This window comes from Macaca fascicularis, chromosome 8 (assembly GCF_037993035.2).
Source record: "Macaca fascicularis isolate 582-1 chromosome 8, T2T-MFA8v1.1".
NCBI lineage: Eukaryota > Metazoa > Chordata > Mammalia > Primates > Cercopithecidae > Macaca > Macaca fascicularis.
In genome coordinates this window covers 45825444-45838720 of record NC_088382.1, presented here as the reverse complement: position 1 = coordinate 45838720, position 13277 = coordinate 45825444, and the positions used below count along the sequence as shown (strand labels likewise).

The window sequence follows — 13277 nt, the reverse complement described above, 5'->3', positions numbered from 1 at the left end:
CCTTCCTGCCCTGAACGGCTCTTACTCATGCCTCTATCTGTGCCCCTCAAAGGATCAGGCCCTCCTTGGAACAGGTGCCATGCCTTCTCACCTGTGTGTCTTGCTGGGCATACAGTTAGCACTCAATAAATGCTCAAGGGATATAGACGGCACATCAGGCTATCACCTGTGCACACCTGCACCTCCCTCTCCTCTTCAGATCCTCTCTACCTTGTCATCCTGCTTTCTCCCTTTCTTCTCTTCTTACCGGAGGATGTGTCACTCCCACTCCCAAGGCATGCCCAGTGCTCTGGCACGTGACCCCAGCCCCTCTGTTCTCTGCACTGTGTGTGGATTGTCCCCTCTGCCTTTGACAATGAGAATCTCCTAATGCACCACCTCCTGCTTCCACCATGAGCAATCATCTCCCTGTCTCCTTCCCTTTGCTCTTAAAGGCAACTGATGCCTAAATCACTCTTCCATTCATGTCACCTTCTCTGCAGCCTTTCACAATGGGGCTTGCACTCCCAGCAGCTCTGGCTCCCATGACACGGCCAGGTCTGCCCGTCTTAGTTCTTGGCTGTTTCATTTCCCATTTCCCCACCGTGTGGCATTCTGTGGACTCACAGCTACGTTAAGATGGTGTGCACAGAAAGCCTGGCTTATGGCACTGAGGGCAGCGCAGACGCAGATGATGGTCAACCAAGGTGCACTGCTGTGCATGATGGTGGGCTGAATTGGTGGCCCTAAGAAGGATATACCCACATCCCAACTCCTGGAGCATGTGAGTGTGATAGTACTTGGAGAAAATGTCCTTAGAGATCCTGAGATGACATCACTCTGGGCTATTTGGGTGGGACCCAAATCCAATGACAAGTGTTCTTGTAAGAGTCACAGATAAGGGACACAGGGGTCACACGAAGACAGAAACAGAGACTGGAGTCACACACCAAAGAACACCTGGAGCCACCGGGAGCTGGAAGAAGCAAGGATGGTCCCTCCCCAAGAGCCCTCAGAGGGAGCTCAACCCTGCTCACACGGGACTTCTGGGCTCTAGAGCTCAGATAACACATTTGTTTTTGTTTTTAGTAGAGACAGCTCTGTTGCCCAGGTTGGAGGGCAGTGGCATAATCACAGCTCACTGCAGCCTTGAACTCCTGGGCTCAAGCAATCCTCCCACTTTGGCCTCCCCAAATTGCTGGGGTTACAGGCATGAGTCACCGTGCCTAGCCCAAATTTCTGTTGTTTTAGCCCTTCAGTTTGTGCTAATCTTTATAGTAGCCACAGGAAAGTAATACACAGATGAATGAAAATGATTAGCACAGGTCCTTCCTCTGACCTCCCTGCTCACACCAAGTCAAATAACAGTGAAGTGAAACCTGAGCAGCAGCCGAGTGGACTGCTGGTGGCTCTATGGCGTCCCGTGTGGAATGGCGGCAGTACACGGAGGCAGAAAGGCACAGGAGGCTGATGGGCCAAGGGCCTGGGGCCACAGCACTCACTCACACAAGCAATCTTCAGGAGATTCCAGAGCTCCTTCTGCCGCTTCTCCTGCAGCCGGACAACAGTCTTCTCATCCTCATTCATTAAGCTCACCACCTCTTCCACCTTGGGCAACAGTTCCAGCGCCTTCTGCTTGCAAACCACAGTTTTACTGCAAAGAATAAACATGACAAACTAATGGCATTTGGGCTGGAGAAAATGGAACCCATGGCAGCTGTGCATCCAGTCAGCAGCTGCAGAAAGTCTCTTCATGAGGTCCAGTGAATCAGAGAGGAGGGAGGAAGGTGGCCTCACACCCAGCCTGCATCTCCCAGTCCTTCCTCCAGAGTAGGAAGGGCGGGGCTCATACCTGAGCTGTGTATAGATCACTCGCACTTTCTTCTCGAAGCTCTGAATTGCCTGAAGCAGCAGCCGTACCATTTCCTGACTGTCACCCTCAGTTCGCTGGTCTGGAGAGGGGAGGGTAGCATAGTTCCTCAAGGAAGCCAGCAGAGAGTAGTGATGCCCCATAAATGAGATAAGGAGAAGCCCAAGGCAGACACAGAACCCCACTTACCTCGAGGCTTTTCCCTTAGTCTCCTGTACAGCTCCCTTGCTTGCTCCTCTCTAAAATATACAAAGAAGTTCTGTCTAGATTTGAGGTCAAATATGGCTAATTTTTATATTTTTTTGGTAGAGATAGAGTTTCACCACATTGCCCAGGCTGGTCTCGAACTTCTCGGCTCACAAGCAATCTTCTTACCTTGGCCTCCCAAAGTGCTGAGATTACAGGTGTGAGCCACTGTGCCCAGCCAAAAATATATATATTTTTTTAAATTAGCTGAGCACGGTGGCATGCGCCTGTAGTCCCAGTTACCTGGGAGGCTGAGGTGGGAGGACTGCATGAGCCTGGGAGGTCAAGGTTGCAGTGAGCTATGATTGTGCCACTGCACTCCTGCCTGGGCAACAGGGCAAGACCCTGTCTCTTAAATAATACAAATACAAATAAAAGAACTAGAGGAGAATAAAGGGTTGATTAGAGAAAAGACAGAATCAAAGTTCTGACATTTGGAGCTCCTGTCCTAAGAATCCTAGTGAGAGAATCAGGGAACACTGCTGAGCTCACGGTGACACAGCCCTCAAGAGGCTGACCCGGCCTGCCCGGTTCCCTCCATCTGCACGCCAGGAGGACATGTGATCTCCTTCAGGTAGGAGTGATCTGCCTAGACCCCTCCTCCCCTCCTGGAGTCAATGCCAAATACCTGACAAAGACTCAAACGAACGGATTCCAGGTCCGAATTCCCCCTTGTCAGGTTCTTCCTTCTCTACTTCTCTATCTTACTTTCTGTTCTGAGCTATGCCTGGGTCAGGGTGGGTGGGACAAATCAGGGGAGTCTGATACAGGGGTAGAGGCTGCTTGCATTTTAGAGCCTTTACAGATTATGGCCTCCGTCTCAAATGCGTTACCTGAATTCATCCTTACAACTTCGTGAGGTAAGACTGCTTTTCTTGCCACTGAACAGATTTGGAAACTGAGGCTCAGTGATGATTTGCTGGAGGTGACCCCACAGGGGAGCATGCTCTAGAGAATGGTCCCACACAGCCACTGAGGGTGCCCTGGACACACACACCGAAGCTCCAGGGTTATCTGTATGTGCTAGGCACAGAGGGGCCCCCCAGTCAGTACTCACAGGTCGTCCAATGTTCCCCCCTGCTTCCGGCCCATGGGGCTCCTCTGTAAGTCCACGATGTCCGTCTGCAGAGCCATCATCCGTTCTACCAGGAGTTTCACTTCGTTCTCCTAATGGAAAAGCTGTGCTAATGTCAACTGATGTGGTAGGAGCATGCTGAGATGCAAGATCTGAGGAGGAGCGAGACCTGGGGACCCTCCACATTGCCTGAGGACTCTCAATGGACTGGCTCAAAGGAATGTGGACTGTGGGGTCAGAATGGCTGCGCTTACATCTAGGGTCCACCACTTTCTAGCTATGTGACCCCTTGGCAAGTTACTTACCCCCAGCTGCAGTTTCCTTTTGCATAAAATAGGCTTCTAACAGGGCTATTTGAGGAGTGAAGTAAGATGAAGTACTTAAAGCCTCTGGCATGGTGCCTGGCACACAGAAGATGCCCAAGGCACATTACTTTCTCTTCTCTTCATCTGTCTATGCCGATGCTACTGGGCAGGGAGGCCCAGACTGCTTTATTTCATAGATTATGGGTCTCAAGATGGGGAGGAGCACTCACCCCTTCTATGGTTAATATTCACCATGAAACACATATACACCCCATCAGTACTGATTGATAAAAAGCGATACTGAGACACAGGGGAAGATCCTTGCCCAAGCACACAGGGGAAAACAGAGGATTCGTCCAGGAAAAAGCCCCAGAGCCTGACTTCAATCTTCAGTTCGTGTGACGTTCATTTAGTCACACGTATTTCCTTTGCCTTCATAATTAACGTTTTTTGGTGACATCTGATTCACGTTGTCCTGAGACTTTCTGCCTGGACCTTTTATTTCCTATGGATTTAGCGTCCCAACAAAATTAGTCAAAAACCTTCAACAAGAGGGGGTGTTGATCATCCATCCAATGCCCTTCCTAACAGGAAATGGTCTCGGCTTTTCCCCAAGGGAACCTAACACTTGCTTCTTATTTAAATCTGGACCATCGCCATCCATTCACGCAACTCTTGCATTTGGCCACAGAGGGGCTCCCTTTACTGGCTACTCTTAGCCTCTTTCCAGCTGGTCCAGTCAAGTTCAAAGCATGGTGAGGAACACCTGATTTTTGACAGAGATCGACCCAGTGTTTGATGAGAAAGTGAAAAGTAGGAGCAAAACCTCACCCCCTCGGTAAGTTCAGAAACCCCAAATGAGTCTCCTACCCGCCCACAGAGCTCCACGGCCTGCTCCATTTCCCTCCAGGCCAGCAGCAGTTTATCTGATGCTGAAAAAAAAATTGAGAAGGAAAAACAAAACAAAACAAAATAAAAACACCACAAAACTGAAACAGAAATAAGCAACTCAATTATAATAGGACAAAAGAAACCTTAGAAAAAGAAAAAAAAAATGGTGTCTTTAAACTCATTGCAAAGTGCACACTCACTGATCCCAAACTCAGTTTGCTCGCTGTACTTCTCCAGGTCAATCTGGATGCTGGTTTTGAAGAAATCCAACTTGGCCTTGAGCTGCTGAGACATGGAAGCCATGGAATTCTTCATCTTGGAGAGGCAGCTATTGTTCCGGAGGAGATTCATCCTGCAGGGACCACAAGGAACAGAGTCTAGGAGCATCTCTGGGATCCAAATTCCATTTCCTGCACAATAACAAAACCCCCTCAAATATCAAGGGAGGTCCCTGCTATAATTATCATCATCATCGCTATTATTATAGCAGCCACTTATAACCCAAGGACAATTTCCTCGCCCTCAGCAATGCCTGAGGTTCTGCACCAAACTTGGCACCAGGCAAAGGAAGACACAAAAGGCCAATAATGTTGGCAAACGAGTCACACTGGAGAAAGAGTCCATAAGTCCCCGCAGCACAGTCAGGGGAGTTTTGCCAATCCACATGGCAGCGAGCTCCTCTGGGTTCCCAATCCGTCCACAGCGCGGCCAGCCCAGCCTCAGTTCCATACTCCTCGCCCTGGGCCGACCACACTCACCTCATCAGGTCTAAAGGGGCCTGCCTCAGTCCAGCCCACCCAACTGCTTCCCGTCTGTCCAAACCAGTGTCTCCCTTTTGTTGCTCATTAACAGTTGCTTCTGGGTCCCTGCCTCAGCCACCTCCCTGTGGCCAAAGCCACCAAGCAATTTTAAATAAATTAAGTTTAAAAAAAAAAAGCCTGGCACACTACATGGCGGCTCGCTGTCCCTGCTGCAGCCGGTTGCAATCCTCCTTTAGGGTCTGGATGCTGTGCCAGACCTGGCCCCACACCTTCCTCAGCTGGAAGAAGGCGAGGTTCCTCTTGGGCTCTTGAACTGGAGACAAAGACAGAGGCAATTGTCAAAAAATAACCACAATAACTCTCCTACAATTAACCACATCCTGCCTTCAACACTGCTGGCACTTTCACGTTTTATACCTACTATAGGATCATGTAACTTTGGAGGGTGTTATGCCTGGTTACTGTCACATACATGTATTTGTACCAACAGCATGTACCAGTGGTCAATAAGTAGCTGTTGATTTGAAGAAACACTTTATGAACCATTTGGACACATATGTATATAGGGTCATATATTTTCAATAGAATTTTTTTTTTTTTTTTTTTTAAGAGACAAGGTCTCACTCTTGTCACCCAGGCTGGCATGCAGTGGGAGTGATCATGACTCACTGCAGCCTTGAATTCTCAGGCTCAAGTGATCCTTCTGCCTCAGCCTCCTGAATAGCTGGACTACAGGCATGCACCACAACATCTGGCTAATTTCTAAATTTTTTGTAGAGATGAGAGCTTACTATATTACCCAGGCTGGTCTTGAACTCCTGGGCTCAAGCGATCCTCCTGCCTCAGCCTCCCAAAGTCCTGGGATTACAGGCGTGAGCCACCATGCCCAGCCTAGGAGGTTGAAATTCACTAATGGTTTCCTGTACTGTCTCTTGCCTGGCTACTCTCTGCATGTCCTAAATAAGGAAGGCTGCCCCGAGGACTGGCGATACTAATTTCCTTCATGTGGCTCCCCTTTCCTTAGTCCAGTCTCCCTCCCCTGCCTTGTCCCACATATTATAACTGATTATTTAGAAAAACAAAACAAAACAAATTCTTACGGATACAGCTGACACTTTCAGGTTGGGGCCGTGGGGAGATCTGAGTCTCATAGGTGATTTTACTGTTGTCAAAGAGAAAAACAAGATCCATGTCCAATGTGCGGCCCTCATTTAACTGCAAAGGGACAAGAACAAAATGAATCTTGTGGATCCAATCCTCTCTTTTCTAATAATGAAGAGGTTCCAGAGCTTTCCCCACTGTTTGGCAAGAGCATCATCTTCAGCCAGCAAGTACGAAGCATACATGAAGTCTTTCTCCCAACGTTTCCAGCCTACACTTACTGTTGGAACACACTCCTTATTTACAAACTTATTACATTCTATTTTACTGTCATCCCTGTGAAGTTCAGAAATTCACTATATACTTCCCTATGCAATGATTATTTCTCATATGATAACTTTATCTCCACAAGTCAGGTGAGAAGCTCTTTTTGAGCAGAGGCCATGTCTTACACGGCTATAGTTAACACAGGTGCCTAACACAGAGGCCATCATAAATAGTTTCAGTTGACTCAAGACAGTGCAGCATCTTTTTTTTTTTTTTTTTTTTTAAGTATACTTGGAAGAGGGCCAAGCTGGCAACTTGAGCGATTCAAGTACTACCGCATCATTTTTTGCAATAAAGGCAAGAGAACGGTCTTGGAGGGTCTGGAAGTAACAAGTCCAGCAAGGAGATTTGTGTTTCCTATCAGGCCACACAGAGGACACCATACTCCAACTTAAACACCAGGCAGGTATCCACACTGTATGATAAACAGACTACATGACAAAGCAGAATTGAAATCTGAAGGTGTGTTGAGTTTCCCAAGAGGCACAGCCAAGGGAAACAGGGTGGTGTGTACGAAGCCAGGGCTTACCTTGCCATCTGAGATACACTGAGTGGCAGGTTTATCGGGGATCAACGCCAGGCCCGCTTCCTGCAGCAGCTCCTGGTCCTCCTCTGGGATGCCCGTGTCCTGCTGGATTCTGGCCTTCAAGCTCTGCAGACTCTCGTCCTCTGTCACAGGGTAGGTGTGGATGGTGCCTGTGACCATGTTCAAGATATGAACCAGCTGCAACACAACCCAGATGTTACTGGAAAACCAATTTCTTCAAGGAGATGCGCATCTATTTGCCTAGGTCCTCTCTCTGCTACTCCCAACATTTCCCAACCACACAAAGCAACGGCCTGGCTTGACGGAGGGAGGTCAGGTGCCATGTTTCGCATATTTTCGTCTTTCATAATCCTGTCTGTGGCTATGACCTCATAGCCAATGTCAAATAGCACAACTGTCCTTTCTTTACTTATGCAGAAAGACTGATGCAGGAGCCTAAACTTTCTCACTAAGTCAGCTGGCCCCATCCCCTGCTCTATCCTAAGAAGTGCATGCTCCGCTGGGGACCCCAGCTTTTGCCTCAGGGCTAACTTGGCTCCATGCTCACCTTTAAGTTTAAGATGTCATCCAGGGCCTTGAAGCAGCCATTGGGCCCATACGTGGGATCTGTGCCCCTCTGTCGGGGATGCCACATCAGCATCAGTTGCAGCCACTTCTCCAGTCGCTCAGCCAGGACGCTGTGGAGAGGAGCAGAGTGTGTGAGGAGACACTTCCAGCCAATGTTGGGCTACAGTGTGTGTCTCCCAGTATATGCACAGATGGCAGCCAACAGATGGTGATTGAAAATGAAAATGGGTTTATCAGAAACAGTATAGACATTTCCAATCAATTATTCAGGTGTTCACACCTCTCTCCTGAATTCTAAAATACCCTGAAATCAGAGATTCCTGACCTCCAAATAGCTGCATAAGAATGACCCATGAAGGCCAGGCACAGTGGCTCATGCCTGTAATCCCAGCACTTTGGGAGGCCAAGGCAGGTGGATCACTTGAGGTCAGGAGTTTGAGACCAGCCCGGCCAACATGGTGAAACCCCATCTCGACTAAAAATACAAAAATCAGCCGGGCATGGTGGTGCGCGCCTGTAATCCCAGCTACTCAGGAGGCTGAGGCAGGAGAATCAGTTGAACCTGGGAGGCAAAGGTTGCAGTGAGCCGAGATTGTGCCACACTGCACCCTAGCCTGGGTGACAGAGGGAGACTGTCTCAAAAAAAAAAAAAGAAAGAAAAAGAATGACTCATGAGGTTTTTAAAATACACTTTATAAGCACATCCTAGCTCAGGTGACCCCTACAGAATCTAGATCCCACGCTGCCAGATGTAGTGGTTCACATGACAAACTCCAAGCTCCTTCCCCTGGCCCTGCAGAGCCTGCCTCCTGTGAGCACTCAAACCCTTTCCTGAGGCCAAGACAGCTACCCACCACCTCCCAAACGTGCCTTGCTCACTTTAATCTTTCCCCTTAGAATTTCCTTCCTCCTTCCTCTTCATCTGTCCACGTCCTGCACATCTGTCTAGACCCTTCCAAAAAGTTCTAGCTTATCCCACGTCATTCCTTATAGCACTAGTACATCCAATCTTCTCTTCCACCCTTTAAATATGGTAATCATTATCCATGCCACTCAATTATGTGTGACTGCCTCGTAGCTTTCTTTTGCACTGTTACCCAATTCTGTACAATTACACAATATTATTAATTGTTTAGATTCTGGCTCTGAGACTGGATTGTAATGCCATTCAAATGACAAAGATTTATTTGTTGACTGTGACACAGAATTGGGCCACATGAGGGGTAGAAAGAGAAATAAGGTATAATTCCCTGCCCTTAAAAGGACTGCTGTTGAATCAGAGACAAACCCTATGCAAAACCAAATGTGATACAAGGTAGAGGCTATTAAGGGTAATAAGAGGCACAGATAAATTGTTATGTGAACTTAGAATAAGAGATGATTTCTAGGGAGATGAGGGAAGGAAACCCATTCTAGATTTAAGATTAAGAAGGACTATGTCAATTTCTTACTCACAGGACGATATTCTGATAACCTGTTTAAAAGTTATCAGATGTCACTTCAGACTTGAATTTCTTTTTTTTTTTTTTTTTGAGATGGAGTCTCACTCTGTCACCCAGGCTGGAGTGCAATGGTGCAATCTCAGCTCACTGCAACCTTTGCCTCCCGGGTTCAAGCGATTCTCCTGTCTCAGCCTCCTGAGTGGCTGGGATTACAGGCGTGTGCCACCACTCCTAATTTTCGCATTTTTAGTAGAGATGGGGTTTCACCATGTTGGCCAGGCTGGTCTTGAACTCCTGACCTCAGGTGATCCACCCACCTTGGCCTCCCAAAGTGTTAGGATTACAAGCGTGAGCCACCACGCCCAGTCCAGACTTGTATTTCTAAAAAAGGGAAGAAAAATATGTATTCGTGTAATGCTTCTGTGCCTTACCTGTTAAGATTATTGGGGTAGGGTAAAGAGCTTGAAAACTTCACTGTTCCATTCAAGTCTTCGCTGACAACAATATCCACCTCACTCTTCTGCCGGACTTTCGAATGCCTGCAAATATGAATCTTGTTAGGTGCAGTCACACGTTGCTATGACAGGGACACATTCTAAGAAATTCATCATTAGGTGATTTAGTCGTTGTGTGAACCGAACACAAACCTAGATGGTTTAGCCTACTACACACCTAGGCTATATAGTACATCCTATTGCCCTAGGCTACAAACCTGTACAGCATGCTCCGGTACTGAATACTGTAGGCCAGGGTAACACAATGATAAATATTCGTGTATCTAAACATATCTAAACCCAGAAAAGGTACAGCAAAAATACAGTATTATAATCTCATGAGACCACTGTCATCTATGCAGTCAATTGTTGACTGGGATGTCAATGAAATATACAGTTATACACATCCCTATGACACTTAGCACTCAAGAGCCACTTTACATTTATAATATCAGTTTACAACTATACAGATTTATAGCCCCAATCTTTTCATTCACATTGAGTCAGGCGGATTCTTTGAGAGTTTAAGACTGGTCAGGACTGCCTGAATGAGTTTTTGAAAAGCAACCTTTAGCAGAGTCACTGACCATCTTGTGCCCAGAGTTCTGCAGACAGTACTACTGCCTCCTTATCTCATCCTTGGTTTTTCCTTCTCATTTGCTCTATCTTCTGTTTCATCTACTACACACTCTTGTGTTTTGACAGAGGTTAAAACTGGGACTTCCAAACCTAGATTACAGTATGCATACAACATTTACATAAAATATGCAAAACCTACGCACACACATAGATACTTCCCTCTAAATGTACACAGCTAAATACTGTTTCTAAGGATAAATGAACTTATACATTTCCCAACTTAGGGAACTTCTTGGGGTATCTGAAGTAGTATTTGAAGGTAAAAATAATTTTTTTTTCTGTCACCCAGGCTGGAATGCAGTGGCACAATCACAGCTTACTGCAGCCTCAACCTTGTAGGCTCAAGCAATCATCCCTCCTCAGCCTCCTAAATAGCTGGGACTACAGGTGTGCACCACACACCCAGTTAATTTCTGTATTTTTTGTAGAGATGGGGTTTCGCCATGTTGCCTAGGCTAGTCTGAAACTCCTGGACTCAAGCAATCCACCCACTTTGGCCTCCCAGAGTGTTAGGATTATAGGGGTAAGCCACAGTGCCTGGCCAATAAAAATAATCTACATGCAACTGGCTTCAAATCTTGGTAATAAGAAGAGTAGTTTGAATAATACTTCATAGATAACCAAGTATTCTGACACAGATCATTTATTCACTTAAGGCCATGACAGGCCCATGTGGCAGACATTATTTTTAGTCCCCCAATTTGGACCAAAGGAAATGATGATCAAATGATTTGTCCAAGGTCACGCAACAGAGTAGCAGAATCAGGGGCTCAAACCCAATGTCTGGTGTTCTTTCTATTCTGTCTGAATGTCCAACTATTCTCAAAACATCTGGGAAATTCAAATAAAAAATGCTTTGCTCCAAACAATTTTCATTGGCAAGTGGTGAACCAGCCTATCAGGAGCACACTGGAAAGCTAGAAGAGCCGGAGCATGGCAGAGGCTGGTGCTTTACCGCTTGGGCTGAAACTGACAGCTGTAAGTCGGGGGCTCCAAGACTTTCTAATTATCTAAGTGTGGAATAAGCCTCTCACAGAAAACTTAAGTTGTTGATGGGAAATTTAAAAAGGACCCAAAATAAGATGCTTATTGCTGGGGCTTGTCCTAAAATGTATTTCAAAGTGGCTTTATAATAGAATTGTAAAGCCCAAATTGCATTTGTCTGGAAATCACTATTTACCTGCCATCTGAGACAAGATAGTGAAATTTTTAAAAAGTTGCCCAAAGCATTAAAAACTAGATTAGTCCACAAAACAGCTCCTTATTGGGTTTCAGAAAAATCTACTTGAAACTGGCCACCTGGCCCTCCAGTGCTGATAAGGGAAGCTCTAGGAAGATGGCTCTGCAGACAACAGATTTCCTACGAGGATGCTGGGCCATTAGGAATGTATTTTCAAAAAGCACCTGCTCTTCTAGTTCTAATGGATTTTAACTCATCTTGTCATAAATAAGAGAAATGCTCAACAAGTGATCAGAAGAAATGCAATAATTCCTTTAGTTAAAACCACTATAGATGTGCAGTGAGCCCAGATCATGCCACTACACTCCAGCCTGGGCAACAGAGTGAGATTTTGTCTCAAAAACAAAAACAAAAACAAAAACAAAAAAACACTATAGATGTACATGTAATTTAAAGCGATTTTTATAATGCGTACACTGTAAAGTGTGACTATAAATTAATGAACAAATTCCTCAATATTCCAGAACCTATGTAGCTAAAGGAGCAATGCCTGTTTTAAAATAAGTCACCACAGTGGGGCAAACTTTGCCATTTCTCCAAACTCAGGGCAGGGACCTCCCTCACTGGGAGGTAAACGTGGAATTGAACAGACTGCCATCACCTAAGACCACTTTTCTGGAATTGATTTCAAAGGATACACTTTATTCTTTTTTTTCTTTCTTTTTTTTTTTTTTTTTTTTTTTGGTAAGACCACAGAGTCTTGCTCTGTTGACCAGACTAGAGTGCAGCAGTGCGATCTTGGCTCACCACAACCCCCGCCTCCTGGGTTCTAGCAATTCTCCTGTTTCAGCCTCCCAAGTAGCTGGGATTATAGGCGTGTGCCACCACGCCCAGCTAATTTTTGTATTTTTAGTAGAGATGGGGTTTCATCATGTTGGCCAGGCTGGTCTCAAACTTCTGACCTCAGGTGATCCACCTGCCTCAGCCTCCCAAACTGCTGGGATTACAGGTGTGAGCCACCATGCCCGGCCCACTTTATTCCTATAAATAAATATTCTCATGATGTACACACTTGTCCTCTGAAAACATTCATGTTTTGTTTTCATTACTTCCAGAAGGTGACAATAGCCAGCATTGGCAAGGATGTGGTGAAAGGGGCAGTGTCCACACTCCAGGTGGAGACGTGTATTTATATGACCTTCCTGGCGAGCAATTTGCTAACTAACATGTATCAAAAACCTTTACAACGTGCAAAGTCTTTAATCTGTTATTTCCCTTTCTAGGTATTATCCTAGGGAAACAACTGTGTGCAAGAATTTCCCTACAAGGATGTTATTCTTAGTGTTATTTTAAGAAATAAAAATTATCAACGTGCTTCCAACCACGGGGGATAAGTTAAATGAACCACAGCACAGCCATCCAATGAAATAACAGACATTACAAATAATACGGAAAAACATAAAGCATTTTCGACATCTAGTTTGAAAGGCAGGTTGTATGAGGATATTATAGTAACCTATTTTTGTTTGTTTAAAAAGTACAAAAATATAACACTGAAGAGCCTGGAGACACAAAACTGTTCATAGTGATTGTTTTCCAATTATGGGATGACAGTTGATTCCTGCTTTTTTACTGTTTCCATATTTTACAAAACACAAAAATGAAGCAAAGTTAATCTGGCAAAAATTAAGGGGTAATTGAACTGTGCAGTACTATTTAAGTTCAAAAGAATAATTTTTTTTTTTTTTTTTTTTTTTTTTGAGACGGAGTCTTGCTCTGTCACCCAGGCTGGAGTGCAGTGGCCAGATCTCAGCTCACTGCAAGCTCCGCCTCCCGGGTTTACGCCATTCTCC

General features: G+C 45.7%; 1 protein-coding gene across 24 annotated transcripts in view; it reads right to left on the bottom strand.

The window, feature by feature from the left end:
* The window catches only part of IKBKB (inhibitor of nuclear factor kappa B kinase subunit beta), a 57795-nt gene that overhangs the window by 7707 nt on the left and 36811 nt on the right, over positions 1–13277 (bottom strand). For 21 of the 24 annotated variants that reach the window (XM_015454728.4, XM_065519150.1, XM_073998723.1 and 18 more), the window contains 11 exons: positions 9543–9650; positions 7650–7779; positions 7085–7279; positions 6228–6342; positions 5317–5440; positions 4567–4718; positions 4346–4407; positions 3153–3262; positions 2039–2088; positions 1832–1931; positions 1486–1633 (listed from right to left, as the gene is read on the bottom strand). In XM_015454728.4, coding sequence (XP_015310214.3) covers positions 1486–1633; positions 1832–1931; positions 2039–2088; positions 3153–3262; positions 4346–4407; positions 4567–4718; positions 5317–5440; positions 6228–6342; positions 7085–7279; positions 7650–7779; positions 9543–9650 — 1294 coding nt within the window. The remainder of the gene's footprint in view (positions 1–1485; positions 1634–1831; positions 1932–2038; positions 2089–3152; positions 3263–4345; positions 4408–4566; positions 4719–5316; positions 5441–6227; positions 6343–7084; positions 7280–7649; positions 7780–9542; positions 9651–13277) is intronic. The other 3 variants (XR_012416401.1, XR_012416399.1, XR_012416400.1) reach the window with 1 other exon arrangement.